The sequence below is a fragment of the Bubalus kerabau genome, chromosome 18 (genome assembly GCF_029407905.1).
Source record: "Bubalus kerabau isolate K-KA32 ecotype Philippines breed swamp buffalo chromosome 18, PCC_UOA_SB_1v2, whole genome shotgun sequence".
NCBI lineage: Eukaryota > Metazoa > Chordata > Mammalia > Artiodactyla > Bovidae > Bubalus > Bubalus kerabau.
In genome coordinates this window covers 41,985,668-42,009,082 of record NC_073641.1, presented here as the reverse complement: position 1 = coordinate 42,009,082, position 23,415 = coordinate 41,985,668, and the positions used below count along the sequence as shown (strand labels likewise).

At 40.8% G+C, this 23,415-nt stretch overlaps 1 protein-coding gene across 8 annotated transcripts in view; it reads right to left on the bottom strand.

Annotated features, from left to right (window-relative positions):
* The window catches only part of ADAMTS12 (ADAM metallopeptidase with thrombospondin type 1 motif 12), a 384,678-nt gene that overhangs the window by 112,411 nt on the left and 248,852 nt on the right, over positions 1-23,415 (bottom strand). For 7 of the 8 annotated variants that reach the window (XM_055554960.1, XM_055554967.1, XM_055554962.1 and 4 more), the window contains 2 exons: positions 20,235-20,368; positions 8,586-8,706 (listed from right to left, as the gene is read on the bottom strand). In XM_055554960.1, the coding sequence (XP_055410935.1) occupies positions 8,586-8,706; positions 20,235-20,368 (255 nt within the window). Of the gene's footprint in view, positions 1-8,585; positions 8,707-20,227; positions 20,369-23,415 lie in introns of all 8 variants that reach the window. The other variant, XR_008704937.1, reaches the window with a different exon arrangement.

The window sequence follows — 23,415 nt, the reverse complement described above, 5'->3', positions numbered from 1 at the left end:
TGAGAAAACAACCCCCAAGAGTTTGCCTTTTATCTTCCACTTATGAATATTAAAATTAGAAATATTTATTGTGTGTAGATTCTGCCATATTAAAAGGGGAAGTACATCAAATTTAAAATAAAAGATTTCATTGAATAGAATATCTGCTTCTGAACAGTTTGTAGACAGAAGATGTAAACTGAGGCAGATTTAGCCATGAGCAAAAGTAATACATATTTATAATATATTTTTGCAAAAGAACACCAAAGAAACGCAAAAAATAAAATTCTGATATTTGGATTTAAAAAGAACCATAACATATCCACAGACTCTTTTACACATGACAAAATAGCCCACAATAGAGAGGAGTGTAAAATGAAAAGTAAAAGTTTCCATTTCCCTCCACCCATAGTCTTAAATCCCAACGATAATTACACTTAATAGTCTCTTGATTCTCTTTCAAATCCTTTCTTTACACTTACAAACACATATACACATGCTTTTTTAAACAAGTGATATCATACTATATGAACATTTTAACTATTGCTTTTTAAATTTAATGTACCTTACACATCTTTTCACATTTTTTGAGCATTTTAACAACTGCCAAAATGACATAAACCCATTTTTTAACCAACACATTGGTAATGGACATTTAGGTGGAAGGGAATGACCATCTGTCTATCTACAAAATGAAGAAATGTTTTCAAGAGAGGAGGAAATCTATGCTACATCACACAGATGTATGTGTGTGTATATATATATATATGTATGTGTGTGTGTGTGTGTGTGTGTGTATGTGTGTATACACATACACACACACATCTAAAACCAGGATTTGTTAAACACCTAAAACAGCGTTTTTAATGAAAAAGTGTGATTGGTAGAACAGAGCTGAAAAAAGTCCCCTTGAATGTCTCATATTCATGGGTCTTCTTTACAGAAATGAGAATCATATAAAAAAGTTGTAGAGGTGAAGGGTTATTGAGACATTTATTCTATGTCAAGGGAAAATTTTCAGGGTTGGTAAGAATATCCCTCAAGTAGTAAGAATGATTAATATATTCATTCAGCAAATCACTTTTCTTTCATTTTTCCCAGTAAACACTATCCTTTTGCACCAATGTTGGGGAAAGTGGAAACACATAATCTTGACCTCAAAGAAGAAGTCTCTTCTTTGTCCATGGAGACCACCTGGAAAAACCATCCCTGAATCTAAAACATCTTAAGCTAAAAGAATATTCAGGACCTTTGAGGATGGGGCAGAAGACCGGCCTCACTTCTGAAGACATATCATAGGAGCAACAGTGGATTATTGGTGCTAATATGCATCTTATCCAACTATTCTAAAAAAGGGATTTGCTCACTGGCTTATTTTGTTTCCAGTCTGTCACTTCAAATAAAAATGTGTTTATGAAGGGGTCATATTGTTAACCCATGCAATTTATCTACAACTACCAGACTGCCTTTTCCTTTTTTAAAAAAATTTGTTCTGTCAGTTTGTGGCAAGCAAGACGATCCTCACTGCAGGCCAAGATGTCATGGTTTCTATGAGGAAAGATGTTTTTTTCGCCTGGGAAAGACAGATCACTCTTCTGAAGCCTGGCTCGACAGCAGTGACACACTGGTGTCTGGTTCAGATTCAAACCCGCATTTGACCTGCTCACAAATCACAGTGAGGAAGAGCTACATATAATTGTATTTATCAGCTATCTCTTTGAGAATTAAACTGCTCCGGATTTGGAACTTTAGCCTCAATTATTTTAAAAGAGGGTAGGAAGGGGCCTGGAGTCATGGAACACACCATGAGCAACTGTGATCCTTTTGTTATTGGGTTGGTTAAAAAGTTCATCCAGGTTTTTCCATAAGATCGTACAGAAAAATCTGAATGAATTTTTTGGCCAACCCAATAGAAACCGGTGGAAACAGCCGAGTGGACAGATGGAGGCTTCCTGACTCTGAACACTTCCAGGGTAAAGGCCACAGTCCTGAGCCCAGGAGGTCTTTCAGCTCTTCTGATGGGAGAACTTCTGTATAAAGTGTCCATTCTCCCTACTCCTTCCAACTCAAGGTTTCCCAGAAAGTGTGACTTAGGACAGTTTCTAAGTAAAGGTGGTGTTTTGGTAAATATGGTTTCAAGAAAGCCATGTCTTCTCTCATCATTGTCTCCTAACTTCTGCCTCCAATTCTGTCTCTGGGATGTTTTCTTATGTGAGTCTCATCCCCTTTACATGAACTGCTTTAGTCCAGGCCCTCATCTCCTGGACCTGGGTTGATATCCAGGCACTGGGCTCTCCTATTCCAGGCAATTTTGTATGTCACTGGCAAACCAGGCTTTCTATGACACTGACCTTCTCATGTCATTTCACCTTCCTGTAATCATATAATGGCCCCGTATGTGCTGTGCTAAGTCACTTCAGTCATATCTGACTCTTTGCAACCCTATGGACTGTAGCCTGCCAGGCTCCTCTGTCCATGGGATTCTCCAGGCAAGAACACTAGAGCTGGTTGCCATCCCCTCTTCTAGGGGATCTTCCTGACTCAGGGATCAAACCAGTGTTCTTATGTCTTCTGCATTGGCAGGCAGGTTCTTTACCACTAGCATCATCCTGGAAGCCCCAGAATGGTCCCTATTCTCTCTTAAATCAATAGGAAATAAACTGAATATTGTGGGACAGCCTAGGAGCAACTTTGAGTCATGAAGCCATATCATTTCTTCTTAAGAGCATCTCAAGTCCCACTGCCCAGTGGGACCCTGCACTCAACACTGAGGCCACAGCCCCGACCTGTGCTGTGAGTGCTCTTAGTGGGCTCTGCTCATATTCATGATCACATTAGTTTGTCACAGAGCCTAGAGGCCCTAAGCCAAAGTCCAGAATGTGCTTCATTATGGAATTAAGATGGGCATTGAAGTTATAATTTTTGTCAATTCTGAACTCTCTGTGAATTTAATCTTTTGACCATAAAGATCAGTGGCAGAACTTAGGGAGCGGCAGCCAGAAGTACTAAGCACAGAAACACACAAAATCAATACAGGATGGGATCCAGAGGGTCAGGTACACAATTTCAGGCAGCTGCTGCTTTCCCTCCATTCTAGGAATCTCTTCTAAAGATATGGATGCTAGTAGCAAGAGTTTAAAAACATTCTGTGTGTTTCTTCTGCTCTCTAGACTCTAGACCTTTTTTTCAGTATGCTGAATTGTAGAAATGAAAAACTGTATGTAAGGTATGTTAGACAGTGGAAACTGAATTAAGTATTGTGCTGAAAGACTTAAAGTAACTCTACTATGGGCATCAAATCTACTCAATAGATATGTAAATGTGTACTTAAAATATAAAGGTGAACTTTATATCGTAACTGTTCTAGTTCCGTAAAAAGATTTTAAACAAAAGTTGAGCATATTACGGTTAGGACTACATAAAGGAGGTAGGAATCAAGGCTGGTGGTTTGGGTCCTGAGTTAAGTGACACAATTAGTCGTAGGCGAGTTCCAGGGTGCTCAGAGAATGTGGTCCCTTGTTGCCAGCATCAGAACAAGGCAGGTCCATGAGAATAAGCCCAGGATTTGGGTTAGTGGTCAGAGGACCTGGCATTGGAGGGGTCAAGAGAAGCCAATAAAGGCCACAGGTTTTAGGAGGTTAATGGATTAAGTGCAAAAAGTTTAAAAAATGCCAGGAAAGAGCTAGCTAGTATTAAAGATAAAGGTAGGTGAGTATTACAGAATCAAGGAGATTAGGCAGCAGGAAATAAATCATGCTGAGGAACTGGGCAACAAGGGGTCAGTGTTCTAGACCAAAGAGAATGGGCTGCAGGAGTTTGGGATGAAGGCCAAGGCTCTGGGTGGCAAGCCCAGGGTGCCCTTGGAACAAGAGGGCTTAATATTCTCCCAACTTCCTTTTGAAACAGGCTCCTAATTTAAATTTTCCCTAAGAGCAAAATGTGACAGTGGATTCCTGGTGGTTCCATCACCCAGATAGTGTGAGGAAACAAGCAGTGGGAAGAGTCACCATCTTATTCACTATTCTGTCCCCCATGCCGAGCGCTCAATAGGTGCTCAATTAAAGTTTCTCAAGTAAAAGAGCAAGTGAGTGAATGAACAAATGAGCCAGGGAGCTCCTGTACATAGTACAGTATACTCTGGACCTAAGTTCTTCAAACCAAAGACAATTTCCATCACAGTAACCATGTGCTACACCTAGATGCCATTTTTTTTTTTTTCTCTTTCTCCATGAGAGGAAATAGAAGTTATAATGGAGGGTCTACAAGAGGATAGCCCTTTTGTTCCCCAAGCACGATCCTACTTAAAGGACTAGATGTCAATGCAGCGCCAAATCTACTAAGCAGAGTTCCTCTACCAAGAGAAAGATGGAAACTTAGCTGTTGGGACATTCCAGGGGAGCCATGAATAAAGATACCTTCTCCGAAAAACTCTGCCCAACTTCAACACTTAGATATCAACAAATGATCAGCCTTGGTGCTGCAAATGGGGGAAGACAAAATACACCGTGGAGGGTTGGAAGGGGCCTCAGAAATGGCCCAGAGAGGTGGCTTCCCCAAGGTCAATGGCAATCTAGACCAGTAATCCAGTTTTTTTGCCTCTGAGCATACTTCAACTCCACATCATCCTCTCTGTTTCTTAGAAGCACTCACAAAAAATAAAGAAAAAGGCTTGACTAATATTTCATGCCTCCATCATCAAGAGCAGCAGCAGCCAGAGAGGAGGAGGTATTGGGTATGACTGCCATGGACATCTCTAATGCAGACTTTTTCACCTATACTTCTACTGAAGAAAAAGCTGACAGCCAGAGTAAAGCAGGAAAAAAAGAGAAGAACTCAGGCAGAAGCCATGGATCAGTTTGGCCATGCAAGCTTTGAAAGATTTTTGAATCCTTGTGAGTGACTGAGCACATATTCTCATTATTTCCTAGTCATGGAGATAATTTTGCCACAAAAGTCTGCACCTGTTGCCCAAGTTTATTGCTTTTCAGTGTTGCCTGATGGTTTCTTACTTCTCTTAGAAGAAAGATACTGGGTTTTCTTTCAATATCATGGTTAAGAACAGTGATAACAAGGCTCTGGGGATCTCATGCACAAGTCCTGGAATAACAAAGCCATCTTCAATCAATCATAGTCCCGTGTTGCAGCTATGAACACACACTTGTTCTGGGAATAATTCTCCAGAAGGAACTGTCACAAGCCACAGACTCTTGAGGGCAAATGGGACCCTCATGACCAGCTTGCTGTCAACAACAGCAGCTCTGGGTGGAGAGACAAAGAGAAAAGAATACTTTAGGACATGCACAAAAAGAGGAAGGATTTGGAGATTTCCATCTTTGGGCTGGCTCATCAATGAGCCAACTCATTGAAAAAGATCCTGATGCTGGGAAAGCCTGAAGGCAGGAAGAGAAGGGGATGACAGAGGGCGAGATGATTGGATGGTATCATTGATTCAATGGACACAAGTTTGAGTAAACTCCAGGAGATGGTGAAGGACAGGGAAGCTTGGCATGCTGCAGTCCATGGGGTCGCAAACAGTCGGAAACGACTGAGCAAATGAATAACAATCTTTGGGCTAGAATCATAAAGTGACTAAAACCCAATATTTTAATACTGGGTATGCAGTATTGTAACAATATTCGTGCTACAAAAGAGTTACAACACTCCAGCAAAACCACAGGCTGGACATCCAGGAGAAAATACCTACTCGGATATTATGTCAACATAACTAGAGGATAAAGATTTGCTTCCTTTATTGTCAAAGGAATATAGAATCCACCCTATGAAAGACTTTTTTCACTGAAATTTACATGAGTAAATTGAATACCTACTATATATATATATATATATATATATATTCATATATTCATATATATCCTTTATGTTTGCTGATTTGGGGCTGAGTGGAGAAAAAGCCTGAAAGACAATTCAGCCTTCAGATTGCATTGTGTTAGAAAAAAAGAATAAAATATAAGGTGCAAAAAGGGCAACAACACAAGATAGCATGTAAACAAGTACAGAAAATAACTAATACATTGGGTGTCTTCCAGGAGAGGAAATTTCTCTTTTGACTTTGGCCTTTGCATAAATCATCCTCTCCAATACAATCTGATTCCCTTTCAAAAAATTTTCCATCACTGTTTAGCCTCACTCAATCTGGGAGTGGTGGTGGTGGCAGCCAGCTTCTTTACAATGTTTCTAGCTTTATTGGGCATGTAGCAAAAGTGGGTTCTGGCCAGTGTCCAGTGGGGATATGGAACACAGACCCCTAACTGATGCCGCAGAGTTTAGAATGAGTGCTTACTGGGTTTCTCCACTGTGCTGTGGGTGGCCGTGCCAGAGGGCTTTGAGAAATCCATCAGGGCAAATACAGCATAAAGTTGATACTCTCTCTGGATGCCAAAAGCTATCAGAAAGCAGAAAGGCAATGGGGATAAAAATGCTTAGTGGTGGGCATACAGCCAGATGGACTGCAGTTTCTGAGGTAGGTGTGGTAGACGGAGGGAAACTCAAGATGTTTCTGGTCCGTTTTCCTCACCCCTAGGACACCAGGGCAGAGATGAGATCCCAGAACTAAAGCCTGATTTCCTAAGGGCTTAAAAGGTTAAGTGGTAGAGATTTGAGATTGAAAACTCTGCTTTTCAAAGGAGTTACCATAACGTTATGGAGAAAGTGAAAGTGAAAGTCACTCAGTTGTATCCGACTCTATACAGTCCATGGAATTCTCCAGGCCAAAATATTGGAGTGGATAGCCTTTCCCTTCTCTGGGGCATCTTACCAACCCAGTGACTGAACCCAGGTCTCCCACATTGCAAGTAGATTCTTTACCAGCTGAGCCACTGGGGAAACCCAAGAACACTGGAGTGGGTAGCTTATTCCCTTCTCCAGTGGATCTTCCTGACTCAGGAATTGAGCTGGGGTCTTCTGCATTGCAGGCGGATTCTTTACCAACTTAGCTATCAGGGAAGCTCTGTTATGGAGAAGGAAATGACAACCCACTCCAGTAATCTTGCCTGGAAAATCCCATGGACAGAAAAGCCTGGTGGGCTACAGTCCAGAGGGTCGTAAAAAGTGGGACACAACTGAGAGACTAAGCATGCACACCATTATGTTGAAAGCATACCATGTCTGAGGCCAAAGATACAAAGCCCCACAAAAAAGAAAGAAAACAGAGGTTAAATAAAGGAATGCAATTTTAAGTCTGACTTTTACTAATCCAAGTAAATAAGGTCACATCTAAATAATGAAAAACATTTACATAACACCTTTGTAAAGACTGAATAACTATTAGCTATCACAGGACACTTGACCATACACTTAAGATAAATGGGTTGTCATTCACATCCTTACTAAAATGCAAAAGATGTCTCATGCATAATAAAGCTTTCAAATAGTAGACACGAAATATAATCCTGCAACAGTAATTTGAAAGGGCAGGACAAGCATTTCACTTTACAATTTTACCTTCCTGGTTCAATAGCCAAAGATCAAAAAATGGGGATGAAAGTTAAATTTGGGTTATCTACTATTATGTGTACTAGGGAACAACAGGTCACTTAATGAATAATCTCTTGGGCGAACTTAGTCACTTCATCCCAGGTGGTAAGCATGTCTAGAAGGGAGGTGCCCCAGGATCCAAATTCTGCCCTGGGCGTCACGCCAGCCCCGACACAGGGGTACTGTCCCATCTCTACCTGGGTGGAGCACACTGGCCTGCCTACTCCCAGCACCTGCTTTCCTTGGAATCCAGAGAATCAACCACTGGACCCCTTACCTCCCCAGAGTAGCCTCAAGCAATGATTGATGAGAGCTGCCTTATACTGTCTCAACTCTTTCTCTCCTGGGTGGGGAAAATTCTGAAGTACAACAACTTCCACACTGGCTCCCACATAATGTACCTGGCTTAATGATAACTCCCTTTCCTGTCTGGTTATTTTTGGGAAGGAGCAAGGGTGATGAGCTCTCCAACCCCAAAGATCATTAGTAGCCTGAAGCTGTTAAAGGAAGAAATCTCAAAAAAGGTAATCATGGAGAAGTAAGGGTGGGGTGTGGGTAAGGAGGGCATGTTAGCTGGGAGAAGCCACCTGGAGAGACTTAAGGCACCACTGGGAGAGACCCTCTTATGGGGAGGGATTGGGAATAAGAGCAAATTGAAGTAACCCTGCCTTGCTTCTCCTCTGGTCCTAAAGCTACATCCTGATTCTTCTGCCTTTAAACCCACTGTTGGCTTCTCTGCCCTCAATTATGGAACCTGCCCCATGTCTGCATCCTCCTCCACCAACTTTTCATCCCTTCTCTCCCTCAGGTCTTGGTCCACTGGCCTTCAGCCCTGGATCCTCTCCCAGGGATCACACTATTAAACCTGGTCCTGTGGGCAGCCACTCAGCCATCTTAGATCCCTAGTGCAAAATAATGCTTCCTGCAGTCACTTAGCAATCAATCCCTTTTCTACAACTGCCAAGGAGCCTTTGTAGCCAAGGCTATATCTATTTTGAATTCTGTGAAAGTTACAATCTGCTTAAAAAGTTACAATCTGCTAAAAAAAAAAAAAAATAGCACTCCATCTTGACCTTCATCCTCAGTCCCCTGCCACTGAAATTGTTTATTACCAGATCCTTCTTTCTGCTTAAACATCTTCTTCACAGTCTGGCAGGCTGAGCCATCCCCAAGGCACACACCACAGCGGTCCTCTGTGGCGTTGGAGTCGATCTCATAATCGCAGCCGACCATCTGCAGAGAAGAGAGGTTAAGGGTGAGTGACATGGGCAGGAGATGCCACGCCTGCCCTGGACCTCTGACTCTTCTTCCCCCTTTGCTCTGGATGAGATCAGGGCTGAAGACAGCTACATGTGTTTTACACTTGTTATGTTACACACAAAATGTACACGCTAGTCATTGTTCCTATATCAGGTACTGACTATGGAGTTGGTGGCCAAGATACATACTTGGTGTCCAAGAAACAACTGGAAAGTGCCCTAAAACACTAACTCCCATGGATTAGGACACAGAAATACTGAACACTGACTTGTACATGGCAGGTGGTGGTGGTGATTTAGTCTCTAAGTCATGTCTGACTCTTGCAAGCCCAAGGATCGTAACCTATCAGGCTCCTCTGCCCATGGGATTCTCTGGGCAGGAATACTGGAGTGGGTTGCCATTTCCTTCTCCAGTACATGGCAGGAAGAAGAATAAAGAATAGAAATGGAGTCTATAAAAAAACATTTCCTTTTCCTGGTGGCAGCCAGAGCAATACTCTAAGCGTCCACTGATGATAAAGGAAACACTGCTTAGTGGGAAACGAGGTATGCACTGAATGGGTCTGCAGTTTCCCCTGAGTGAGAAGCAGAATTGAAAACAGTTTCAAAAACAAAACAGTGAAAAATGTCTTGGAATCAAGAGTCATTGGAGCAGCAAATCTCTTTCAGATGTGCAAACCTCATGCCCTCTCCTCTCTAATGAGATTCCCAGGGATGATGCAATGGCTATAGTCCTTGTCACCTATAGTCAGTCGCTCACTCCCTTTACTTTCCTGGTTTCATGCTGAGACCACTCCAGTTCCACATGGGATGAGATCTTGGACGTGCAGAGCCACATCAGACTCTTGGGAGCCTCCTATGACCCCAGCCCCTACTGCACGTCACACTTATCGTATCCCAGCCATCCTGACCTCCTTCCTTCCAACTACACAGGAGAAACTGGTTGTTTCTCTCCTGAGCCAGGACTAATCTTGCTCATGTGCCCTGGACCCGATCCTTTCTCAGTGTTCTGTCTGTTGGTCCTTCCCAACCATCATCCTTCCCTCTCCACTGGTTCCTTCTCCTCTGCCTACCAGTACAGCCAAGTCTTTCCCATCCAATCTCCATACTGGAAAAGAAGAGTATTAAACTTGGGGTGTTTGGTGACATCAGATACCCAAGAATGGTAACATTCAGATGGAAAGTCATGAAACACGTGAGGTTCCGCTGAAGTCCTTTGTCGCTGGCTCTTTTCTATGGCTTTTATTCCTTAACCACATTTCAATGATAGAAAAAGGGAAAAACACACCATAGTCTCTTAGTGGGATTTTTCTTTTCTGTTTGGGAAGAAGAATTGTGCCCAGGTAGTTTTTATGTCTCTCTCAAAGATAAGTTCCTTTCTTATTTTAAAGTCACCTTGAATCACCTGAAAGGAATAACCATTTAGGTCTTTAAATATACTCTCCCTCCACTAGCTAAATAGAGAATGAATGCCCACGGATAGAAAATAGCACCATTCCTCAGTTTAACCATCGCTGACTTTCTTTATGTTTGAAGATTGTGCCACTTGACCCAATTGGGAAACACAAAATGCTAAGAGATTTAAAAAACTCAATCACACTAATCACGATGGAAATGAAAGAAACAGTCTGAATATGTGCCTTCAGTGGCCATAGGTAAAATGCCAGCCCTTCACAAGTGATGTATTTATGTCAAGCTTGATCATCTTCTAATTAGCTAAACTTTACACATCCTATTCCCAGCAACTTCATTTCTTCACTGATTTGGAACGAGCCAGGGAAACATACTTTGCAACATAGTAAAGTGTTTTTAAAAATCCTACCAAGAGGGGATGGATTAAAAAATATGAAGAGGAACTTCCCTGGTGGTCCAGTGATTAAGACTCTGAGTTTCCACTGTAGGGGCCATGGGTGAAATCCTTGGGTGGGGAACTAAGACCCTGCAAGCAGCATGGAGTGCCAAAAATTATGAAGAAAAATATGAAGAAAAAGGAAAGATGTTCAGAAAAACAAACACCTTGAGCGCGTCTTTCTCCTCCACCAATATCTGCCTGCATCCCTCGGGGGGCAGGGGTGGGGAAGGAAACACACCCCCGTCAGATGCTGAGCCAGGGCACAGCGCATGGTGCTGGTGGAGACTTCAGCCTCTGCTCCTCCAGCAGCTGCACACAGCCCAGTCAACACTGAACTGAGTACAGAACCTAAGGCTTGGAAGGTGGAAGTCCGTCCTCCTGACTACACAGAACCTGTAAGGCTCTCAGGGAAAAACGAACAGACATCCCTTTCTTCAGTGCCCTGTGATCTGGCAACAGGGCTACGATCGATAACACTGTCTTTCTGCCTTCAGCAGATCAGAGTGGGCTGTGCTGCTGCTACCAATGGAACGACGGCTCCAGGAAGGCTCTCCTCCCTGTGACTATTAGGAGGCCAGACAGCCACCCACAGGCTGCATTTCTTTACAAAAGGAAATCACTCTAATTTCCTATCATTCTTTCTTTTTTTTTTTTTTTTAACAGCTTTCTTGGGGGTGTAGCTGATATATAAAATACTATACATATTTAATTTTATAATTTGATGAGTTTGGACTCATACAAACATCTGTGAAACCATCGTCACAATTAAGGCAACAGACATATCCATCTGATCCAAAAGTTTCCTTGTGTCCCTTTTTTTGTGTGTGTGGTAAGAACACTTAACATGAGATCTACCCATTTCATAAGTTTTTAAGGGAACAATAGAGTGTTGTTAACCACAGGCAATACATTGTATAGCAAAGCTCGAGCCATATTCATCTTGTGTAAGTGAAACTTTATACTTGTTGAATAGCAACTCTCCATTGTTCCCTTAGCAACCACTGTTCTCTTCTCTGCCTCAATGAGTTTGACTATTTTAGATTCTCCTATATGTGGAATCTTGTAGCATTTGTCCTTCTGCGATTGACCTGTTTCACTTAGCATAATGTTCCTAGGCTCATTCATATTGCCAAAATGACAGAATTTACTTCTTTTTTAAAGTTGAACAATATTCTATGATACGCATATACCACATTTTCTTTATCCATTCATTTGTTGATGAACATCTGGGTTGTTTCCATCCTATCTTGACTAGTGTGAATAATGTCACTATGAACTTGGGAGTACAGATATCATTTCAAGATCCTGATTTCATTCCTTTGGATATATACCTAGAACTGGAATTGCTAGGTCTTATGGTAAAAATTAAATTTTAATCACAAATTAAATATTTAAATTTAATTAAAGTTAAACATGTATCTAAGTATTTTAATTTAATCAAAATTAAATATTATAATTTAATTAAAACAAAATGTTTTAATTTAATTAAAACAAAATATTTTAATTTAATTAAAACTAAATTATTTTTAATTTTTTGATTTTTTCCATAGTGGCTGTATCACTGTACATTCCCACCAATGGTGCACAGGATTCCAATTTCTCCACATCCACACCAATACTCACTATCTTATGAGTGTTGGTAACAGCCATCCTAACAGCTGTGAGGTGATAGCTCATGAGTTTCACTTGTATTTCTCTCTGTTTAATGATGTTGAGCACCTTTTCACATATCTGTTGGCCATTTGCATATCTTCTTTGGAGAAATGTCTATTCAAGTCTTTTGTTCATTTTTAAATCAGGTTATTTTTCTGCTATTGAATTGTAGGAGTTTCTCATATGTTTTAGATATTAACTCATTATATACATAGTATGTAAATTTTTATCCCATTCTGTAGGTTGCCTCTTTACTCTGATGGCTATTTCCTTTCCTGTGCAGAAGTGTATCAATTCTTGACCCTGTCATCTGAACTGAAGAGTATCCTATCTTGAGTATTACATAGAGAAATCAGTTCCCAGTCTTTCACTGGGGCTTTTACCCCTATGTAAGTGAATAAGGAACGTATTTTCTTACCTAATTCTCATTCTTTCATCATGAGTTAACACTGTTTTACTTAGGAAATTCTCATATAACAGGACTGAAATACCAACTGCTGCCTTGACCTAATCCACTGAGAATGTCATTATTTCTTTCTGCAGTCCCTTGGCAAAGGCAGAGACTGGAAGAATGCCTAGTTCCAAGATGAGATTCATTCCCAGCCAATGGAACTTTAGTGTGAAGATACGGCCATTTATGCTTAACTGAGAACAGGTAAATGACATTGTCCTTTAACAAATGGGATAGCAGCAATAATGCTTTCTCACTATAACATTGAGGGCCAGGAGCCTGAATCTGGTCTTTTGGAGAGATATTTGGCCCAGAGAAATTGCCACCTGGGTGTTCAGCCAATCACTGAGTTGGCCAAAATGGCCATGACAGAGAACGAAGAGGAGTCAGAAAGATTGTGAGAGCAATGAGAAGGGAAGCTAACTTACAACAGGTAGGAAGACTGTCAAGGAAGCCTGAGGACTCAGCAGGGGTGAAAGACATTGATTTATAAGGGAATTCACAAAGTTGACTTATTATTTTAAGAAGTGTACAGTAGACTTATTATAAGAGCAAAAATCATTATGGTGGGTTGATCAGAATCAGGGTCCTAGGGTGAGAGGCTGATGGATGGCTAAGAGAAGACCAGGGGATGGTTGATGTGATAGTTCAAGGCATCAAGGCTGTTTGGGAAGGAAATGAAGCCAAAGCTGCACTGACTGGGAGAAAAGGGAAGAGTAAAGGAACTGAAAGTCAGACAACTGGTTACCGTAAGGGGCGAGTGAGCTGGAAGATTGGTATCCTGTCTTAAGACAGCAGGTAAGACTGCAAAGCTGGGATAGTAGGAAGAGGGTTGGGAATATCTGTTCATATATTTAAAAGCTTATTGCATGTCATTCTTGTGATTAAAAATAGATGACATCCTGAAAAGTCATTGTTTAAATTTGTATCTGTGATAAATAAGTTTAGAAGTTCAGAGAACAGAAAGGCCAGAAATAAACCCATGCATTTATGGTCAGTTAACATGACAAAGGAGGCATGAATATGCAATGGGGAAAAGACTCTTCAATAAGTGGTGCTGAGAAAACTGGACAGCTACATGTAAAAGAGTGAAATTAGAACATTCTCTAATATCATATACAAAAATAAACTCAATATGGAATAAAGACCTAAATGTAAGACTGGATACTCAAAAACTAGAGTTTTTGAGAAACACAGGCAGAACACTCTTTGACATAAATCACAGCAGTATTATTTTGGATCCATCTCCTAGAGTAATGGAAATAAGAGCAAAAGTAAACAAATGGGACCATATTAAACTTAAAAGCTTTTGCACAGCAAAGGAAACCATAAAGAAAATGAAAAGACAACCTATGGAATGGGAGAAAATATTAGTAAATGAGGCAACTGACAAGGGACTAATTTCTAAAATAAGAAAACAGCTTATACAGCTCAACAGCAAAAATAAATAAATAAAATAACAAAATAGAAGACCTAAATAGACATTTCTCAAAGAAGATAAACAGATAGTCAATAAGTACATGAAAATACACTCAATGTCACTATTTAGCCAAATGCAAATCAAAACTACAATGAGGCATCACCTTACACTGGTCAGAATGGCCATCATTGAAAAGTCTAAAAATAGTAAATGCTGGAGAGGGTGTGGAGAAAAGGTAACCCTCCTACATCGTTGGTGGGAATGCAAATTGGTGCAGCCACTCTGGAGAACACTGTAGAGATTCCTTTAAAAGGATTCCTTTAAAAGCTAAAAATAGAGTTGCCAAATGATGCAATAATCCTATTCTTGTGCATATATCCAGAGAAACTCTAACTCAAAAAGACACATGAACCCCAGTATTCATAGCAACACTATTTATAGTAGTCAAGGTGTGGAAGCAACCTAAATGTCCATCAATAAATGAATGGATAAAGACAATGTGGTGTATATGTACAACAGAATATCACTCAGACCAGGGGGCGCTAGTAGTAAAGAACTGGCCTGCAATTCAGGAGACATAACAGGTTTGACCCCTGGGTCAGGAAGATCCCCTGGAAAAGGGAATGGCAATCCACTCCAATATTCTTGACTAGAGAATCCCATGGACAGAGGAGCCTGGCAGGCTACAGTCCATAGTGTCACAAAGAGTTGGACATACGAAGAAACATGCATGCAAAGAAGAATGAAATGTCATTTGCAGCCATATCGATGGACCTAGAGATTGTCATACTAAGTGACGTAAGTTAGAGAAAGACAAATACCACATGATATCACTTATATGTGGAATCAACAAAAATGATACAAAGTAACTTATTTATGAAACAGAAATAGACTCACAGACACAGAAAACAAACTTAGCTACCAAAAGGGAAAGAGGCAAGAGGGATAAATTAGGGATCTGAGATTAACAGATACATACTACCCTAAATGAAATACATAAACAATAAGCTACTGTATAGATGCTACCTATTGATCTCTACCTACTATTCAGCACAAGGAATAATATTCAATACCTTGTAATAACCTATAGTGGATAAGAATCTGAAAAAGCATATATATATATATATATATTCATTCCCTGGTAACTCAGCTGGTAAAGAATCCTCCTATAATACAGGAGACCCCAGTTTGATTCCTGGGTCCGGAAGATCCCCTGAAGAAGGCATAGGCTACTGACTCCAGTATTCTTGGGCTTCCCTGGTGGCTCAGAGAGTATCTACCTGTAATGCGGGAGATCTGGGTTCAATCCCTGGGTTGGGAAGATTCCCTGGAGGAGGGCATGGCAACCCACTCCAGTATTATTGCCTGGAGAATCCCCATGAACAGAGGAGCCTGACAGGTTACAGCCCATGGGGTGGCAAAGAGTTGGACATAACTGAACAACTATGCATAGCACAGCACAGCATACTGAATTACTATGCTGAATACCTGAAACACTATAAGTCAACTATACTTCAATAATAAGTAAATTACATAAAAAGAAAGGAAGATACCAAGTTACCTAGGGAGAGATATTAGCCCAGCCCTGTACTTCATATGAGAATTCAACAGCAGAAGAGAGAAGAGCAATATTTACAAAATTTAGGGGGAAGACAGTGTGATGCCCCAAATTTTGTACCCAGTCAAGTGTCCTTCAAGAAAAAAGCAAATTTATACATATTTTTAAACAAGAAAGAACTCTGAGGACGCTGTATCCATTAACGCTAAAAAATCTAGCAGAAGGTGAGTGTAAATCTTTCCCAAAAAAGGACAGGAGAAAATAATTTGACTGCAAATACCACTTAAAATCTTAGTCTTGTGTAGATACAGAGGGTAAATGAAATAGTAGAAAAAAATTCAATAAATAGAAAAAAAAGAAGCTTAGAAATTCAGTACAGGTTAAAAAAAAAATGGGAGAGGAAAGCAGAGTTACTTCTCCTAAAAAAATTCATTTCTGATCAACATTCAATAATCCCCTTGACAACAAAATCTGCAAATCTAACATGCCCAAATGGTGGCAAACATCATTATTTCAAAATAGCTAAATATATGAGTATAAGCAACTATAGCAGGTATTTATATGACAATAAGCAAACATTTTAATATACACAAAGATGAATCAGATACCATATACATTTTTTTCTGATGGTGTAACTTCTTTCAATACATGTTCAGTTCCCTTTGAAAAAAACTGTAGTAAATGAATAAGAAGACTAACAAAAGCTGAAAATAACTACAATTTGGATCTTTAAAAGATAAACTGCATTCAGGCTATTAAGGTAAATTTGATTTGACATAATTTCTCAGCTTAAAAACTTATCTCAGTGTGGTATAGACATAAAGTGAGTAATTAATGTTTCTAAAAGACCTTAACTGGTTTCTAGAAAGAAAAAAGCAAGCTGAGAGAATCTGACTTATTCTATTAAGCTGATTTAATTGGCTTCAAGAGAGATATCCAATACCCCTTATGTTTCCGTTCAAACTATTTGCTTTTTCCATCAAAAGCTAAAGACAGTCTCTATACAGGCAAAGGTATTTAGGTCTAAAAGATAATTTTAGCATCACATTCATTTCTTGATGACTAAAGTTCTCAGCCCTAACAGCATATGGCAATCACCTAAGGAGTCTTAAAAATACCAATGCCTAGTCTCCACATCCAGGTGATTCTGAATTAATAGGGTGGAGATAGAGCCAGACATCAGTATGGTTATTAAAAGTTCTCCAGCTGATTCTAATAGGCAGCCAGACCTGAAAACTGCTGTATTACATGGCCATGGGGCTGTTGGGGCCTAAATTAGCCAAACTTTTTCCCACTCTGGGGAACAGACCTAACCTAAAATATATTAATTATTTTTGGCTCTTTGCAGCTACAATGGTAATTAGCGTGTCAGGAAGAGAATTTTGCCTGAGTTCCTTCTAATTTAGAGTCCGATTATGACCTGCTGTTAGCTCACTCAGTCCTGGGAAACATATACCGCCTCCGTGTGCCTTGGTCAGGACTGGAATAAGTCCATCAGCACCTGCAGGGTGATAAATTCACCTTCCCAGGGTGCTAAACACTGATGGCCAGGATCGTCTCATGGTGATAACTCAGTCCAGTGGAAAACTGTGACAATTACTCGCAAAAATGAGTAAAATACATTAAGAGTTTTTGGTGTGCCATGGGCTCTGTTAAGGGCTTTACATATAAAACTCTATTTAATCTAAAAAGATATGTTAATATCTCAATTCTAGGAAAGATAAATGAGTCTTAAAAAGATGTATAGAGTTACACAGCTTGGAAATAGTGGTATTGGGTTCAGATTCTAGAGCCTAAACACTAAGCCCTTCAGTTCAGTTCAGTTCAGTTGTTCAGTCGTGTCCGACTCTTTGAGACCCCATGAATCACAGCACGCCAGGCCTCCCGGTCCATCACCAACTCCCGGAGTTCACTCAGACTCACATCCATCAAGTCAGTGACCCCATCCAGCCATCTCATCCTCTGTCATCCCCTTCTCCTCCTGCCCCCAATCCCTCCCAGCATCAGAGTCTTTTCCAATGAATCAACTCTTCGCATGAGGTGGCCAAAGTACTGGAGTTTCAACTTGAGCATCATTCCTTCCAAAGAAATCCCAGGGCTGATCTCCTTCAGAATGGACTGGTTGGATCTCCTTGCAGTCCAAGGGACTCTCAAGAGTCTTCCCCAACACGACAGTTCAAAAGCATCAATTCTTCGGTGCTCAGCCTTCTTCACAGACGAACTCTCACATCCATACATGACCACTGGAAAAACCATAGCCTTGACAAGATGGACCTTTGTTGGCAAAGTAATGTCTCTGCTTTTCAATATGCTATATAGATTGGTCATAACTTTCCTTCCAAGGAGTAAGCGTCTTTTAATTTCATGGCTGCAATCACCATCTGCAGTGATTTTGGAGCCCAGAAAAATAAAGTCTGACACTGTTTCCACTGTTTCTCCATCTATTTCCCATGAACTGATGGGACTGAATGCCACGATCTTCATTTTCTGAATGTTGAGCTTTAAGCCAACTTTTTCACTCTCCACTTTCACTTTCATCAAGAGGCTTTTTAGTTCTTCTTCACTTTCTGCCATAAGGGTGGTGTCATCTGCATATCTGAGGTTCTTGATATTTCTCCCGGCAATCTTGATTCCAGCTTGTGCTTCTTCCAGCCCAGCGTTTCTCATGACATACTCTGCCTATAAGTTAAATAAGCAGGGTGACAATATACAGCCTTGACGTACTCCTTTTCCTATTTGGAACCAGTCTGTTGTTCCATGTCCAGTTCTAACTGTTGCTTCCTGACTTGCATACAGATTTCTCAAGAGGCAGATCAGGTGGTCTGGTATTCCCATTTCTTTCAGAATTGTCCACAGTTTATTGTGATCCACACAGTCAAAGGCTTTGGCATAGTCAATAAAGCAGAAATAGATGTTTTTCTGGAACTCTCTTGCTTTTTCCATGATCCAGTGGATATTGGCAATGTGATTTCTGGTTCCTCTGCCTTTTCTAAAAGCTTGAACATCAGGAAGTTCACAGTTCACGTATTGCTGAAGGCTGGCTTGGAGAATTTGGGGCATTACTTTACTAGCGTGTGAGATGAGTGCAATTGTGCGGTAGTTTGAGCAGTCTTTGGCATTGCCTTTCTTTGGGATTGGAATGAAAACTGACCTTTTCCAGTCCTGTGGCCACTGCTGAGTTTTCCAAATGTGCTGGTATATTGAGTGTAGCACTTTCACAGCATTATCTTTCAGGATTTGGAATAGCTCCACTGGAATTCCATCACCTCCGCTAGCTTTGTTCGTAGTGATGCTTTCTAAGGCCCACTTGACTTCACATTCCAGGATGTCTGGCTCTAGATGAGTGATTATACCATCGTGATTATCTGGGTTGTGAAGATCTTTTTTGCACAGTTCTTCTGTGTATTCTTGCCACCTCTTCTTAATATCTTCTGCTTCTGTTAGGTCCATACCATTTCTGTCCTTTATCGAGCTCATCTTAGCATGAAATGTTCCCTTGGTATCTCTAATTTTCTTGAAGAAAAAAAGCCCTTATGCTTTACTAATACTTAGTTATTTTTATACAGCTTTTCTTTCATTGATTAAAAACACCTTCTCTTTATTTATTTTTGGCCATGGTGCATGGCATGTGGGATCTTAGTTCCCTGACCAGGGATCAAACCCATGCCCCCAGCTGTGGAAGCACTGAGTCTTAATCACGGGACCATCAGGGATGTCCCCAAAACACCTCCTCTTTAAACTGAGGTTTATGACCAAGTACTGGATCTCAAAACATGTTCTTTAGTTCCTTGCAAAATAGACTGTAAGCAATGGGAGAAATTCCTCAGTGGTTGTACATATAAAGGCATTAAAAAATCAGTTTGGTCACTCAGTCATGTCTGACTCCTTGTGACCCCATGGACTGCAGCACACCAGGCTGCCCTGTCCCTCACCAACTCCCAGAGCTTGCTCTAACCCATATCCATTGAGTCTGTGATGCCGAGTCTGATTAAAAATCAGACCCAAGTAATTTATATAAAGGCAAGAGTTTCCTAATGGAGTCAATGTGAAAAGTTAAACTGATATCAGAAGACCTGTTTTATAATTATCTGTCATGCCATCTCTCTTCCTAAGGTGATCATGTTGGTGATCAAGGTGAATTAAGTATCAAAATGCTTTGTGAAAAACACTATATGATTGTTTATTAGTTTTTCCTCAAATTTACTGTTGGCAAGTAACCAATGAGTAATTCAAAGCCACTGAAATAATTCGAGTTGCCTTTTCCTAATAATTCCTCCAAAGAATTATTCCTCAGAAGAATAATTTGATTCTTCTTCAATTTGACTCAGCTCCATGCCTGAAATATCACAGAGTGCGTCAACAGCTCAAGAAATGAAGACAACAGCAGGAGGACATTTGGTTTCTAACTGTGACCTTGATGAACACTGAAAAGTCTTGTCTCAGACTGTATAAAAATACCAGTCCACATGCAAATACCACAAAAGCAAAAGATTAGAACATTTAACTTTCCAAATTAATAAAAAATCACGATTTTATAAAGTTGTAGATTAAGGAAACATACCCAATACCTTACACATGCCATTAATACAGACATTTCTGCTGTTGCCGCCTTCAAAGCAAGGGGTACCATCAATGACAGCATCCAGCATTTTCTCGGAAAAGTGGCCATCTATGGGTCGGCAGTAGAGCTCACAAGGATGTGCTGAAGTGAAAGAAAGACACATGCTCGCAAATTAGCTTCCCAGCTCAGCACCCTTCCCCCAGGATTTGTACACAGGACCCCCCAGGTGTCATCAATCTGAAGATTCCCATCTTCCACCTTTCTATGACACTTGCTGTAATGGGGACTTCTTTCTTTTAAAGAGGTTTACAATGAATTAAATTGGGAAGACTGCTTTAAAATGCTGTCTTTTGTAACAAATGAGGAGCCCTTTCAACCCAATGTTGAACTGTGCTTATAAAAATAAGGTACTGAGTATCTGGGGTTAACCTAGAAAATAAGTAATAGAAACCAGAGGTGCCAGACTCCAGACAAGCATGATGCTTGCCCACTCTTTGCAGCAAAGTAAGCAGACCACTGTGGGAGCTCCTTCCATGGGGGCCAGCTCATTACTAATACCACTGCTGCTATCATAAACCAACCCAACAAATATTCTCCCTTACTCTCTTCAAGAAGTCCTTGGACACAGGTTTATAACCACATAGAAACAAAAGATCTGTGTTTTAGCCAAAGCATAAGCCAACCTGCTTATCACAGTGGTCCCTCCCACCGTGCTAGGTCCTGCATTGTATCCATTTTAAGGTCCAATTTTCTGTTCACTTGTGAATGAAGATGGATGATCTCCCACATATAAATGTTCTAAAGATTTATATAATAAAATTCATATCTATTTGTAAGTACTTAGAATAACCAGAAAAGGAGATAACTTTCAAAACATAAATTGCCTTAAAAATTTTAATAGGTAATACATGTACATGCATGCATGCTCAGAGAAGGCAATGGCACCCCACTCCAGTACTCTTGCCTGGAAAATCCCATGGATGGAGGAGCCTGGAAGGCTGCAGTCCATGGGGTCACTAAGAGTCGGACACGACTGAGCGACTTCCCTTTCATTTTTCACTTTCCTGCATTGGAGAAGGAAATGGCAACCCACTCCAGTGTTCTTGCCTGGAGAATCCCAGGGACGGCAGAGCCTGGTGGGCTGCCGTCTATGGGGTCGCACAGAGTCGGACACGACTGAGTGACTTAGCAGCAGCAGCAGCAGCATGCATGCTAAGTCGCTTCAGTCATGTTCAACTCTTTGCCATTCTATGGATTGTAGACTGCCAGGTTCCTTTGTCTATGGGATTCTCCAGGCAAGGATACTGGAGTTGGTTGCCATGCCCTCCTCGAGGGGATCTTCCATGACCCAAGAATCGAATCTGTGTCTCTTAGGTCTCCTGCATTGGCAGGCAGGTTATTTACCACTAGGACACCTAGGAAGCCCTATATGTGTATATATTAAGAATTCAAATAGTAATTTTCTTTGAATATTATGTCTTGTTGTTTTTTTTTTTTTAAGTTAAAGATCTAAGATTATCCCCTTCAGAAATGTCCTTTTGGGATCTCTTCTGGGTCTGTTTACTGGGGAACGTGCTGTTAATTTCTTGGTGTTGTGACCAGCTGAGGGCTTGATGAGACCAGCCATAAGTCCATTTTCCATGAACACACCTCAGTGTGGCTGGGCCCCAAATGCAAGCCAATGTGCACAGCTCTAGGTGTGGGTACTCAGGGATGCCATGATCCACGTGTTGAAGAAATAAAAATGTACAACTCACACAAATCTAACTATGAGCAAAATTCAAACACGGAAACTCGGGAGAAATTTGAGTCAGAGCTTCTAAAGCATCTGCTCAAAACTCAAAGGAGAAAGGTAAAAGTGCATAAAGAATACCATTGATTTTATATAAAGTGCAGTGGATAATTTGTCTGAGAATACAAATGAAGTTAACATGAGTTGGAGCGATCACTCCACAAAGTGCCAACAGCAAAGGACCAGAAGATTCCAGGAACAAGGCATAGCCCACGGTTACTGTAAATCTTCACTCCTGGCAGCATGATTAGTTCTGTCACTGCCTGAACTGGAATAGAAGTGCTTAGAGGAGCCACCTGGGAGCAATTTTGCTCTTTCAGAGATGAGAGCATCCACCCAGATGTGCTGAGTCCAAGTGATCTGGGAAGCAACTAAGGAAATATCAGCCTGTCAAGCAGAAGGATGGAGGCAGGGGAAGCACTTTTAAATGAGGCTTTGATTTGAGCTTTAGAATTTAGATTTTGTATTGATATCGGGACACATTAAAGCCAAAGAGGAAGCACCCCTGAATTATTGTGGAGCTTTTCTAAAGGAATTACCTGTTCAGCCTGCTGGGAGGGCTGGGACTAGAGGTGCCTAAACTGAAAAGTGAAATTCACTCAGTCACATCTGACTCTTTGTGACCCCATGGACTATACAGTCCATGGAATTCTCCAGGCCAGAATACTGGAGTGGGTAGCCGTTCCCTTCTCCAGGGGATCTTCCCAACCCCGGGATCAAACCCAGGTCTTCCACATTGCAGGTGGATTCTTTATCAGCTGAGCCACCAGGGAAGCCCAGAGGTGCCTAAGGGTGCAAATTTTAAGAAAACACTCACTCTCAGGGTTGTAAAAATGGGTCTTTGCAGCCAGTAAAACCCCCATCCAAAAGCATTTGAATTCCAAAGTGGTGAAGTTCCAATGTTTGCCTTAGTTATATTCCCCCTGGGCTTGTGCTGTTTGACTCACTTCCTGAAGGATACAACTATTCAGAGATTTGGTGGGTGTTATTTAGTGAGTTAACAGGAATTTTTGCTTGTTAAAATAACAGTGTATAATACACCTGAACATTATTTGCCAGATCTTGTGCTTTGCATTCGTTACATTATCTCATTCTAACAATCACAACCACCCGAGGATGTTAGTTCTCTTATTATCTTCATTTAGAAGAGAAAATTTTAGGCCCAGAGAGATTAAGTGTTCCAAGATCTCACAGTATGAGTGACGGAGTAAAACCTGATGATTCAGCTTAGCGCTCACTCTATTAGCCCCTAACCTACACACACACAATTATTTTTAACAAAAAAGAAATGCTTTAATGAGACCTTTCAAGTAACCACTCTTTTTCCTCTTAGACAATGCATTTATTCACAGATCACATCTGAGAACAAACTTGGCAGAATACTCACTGAACTCCA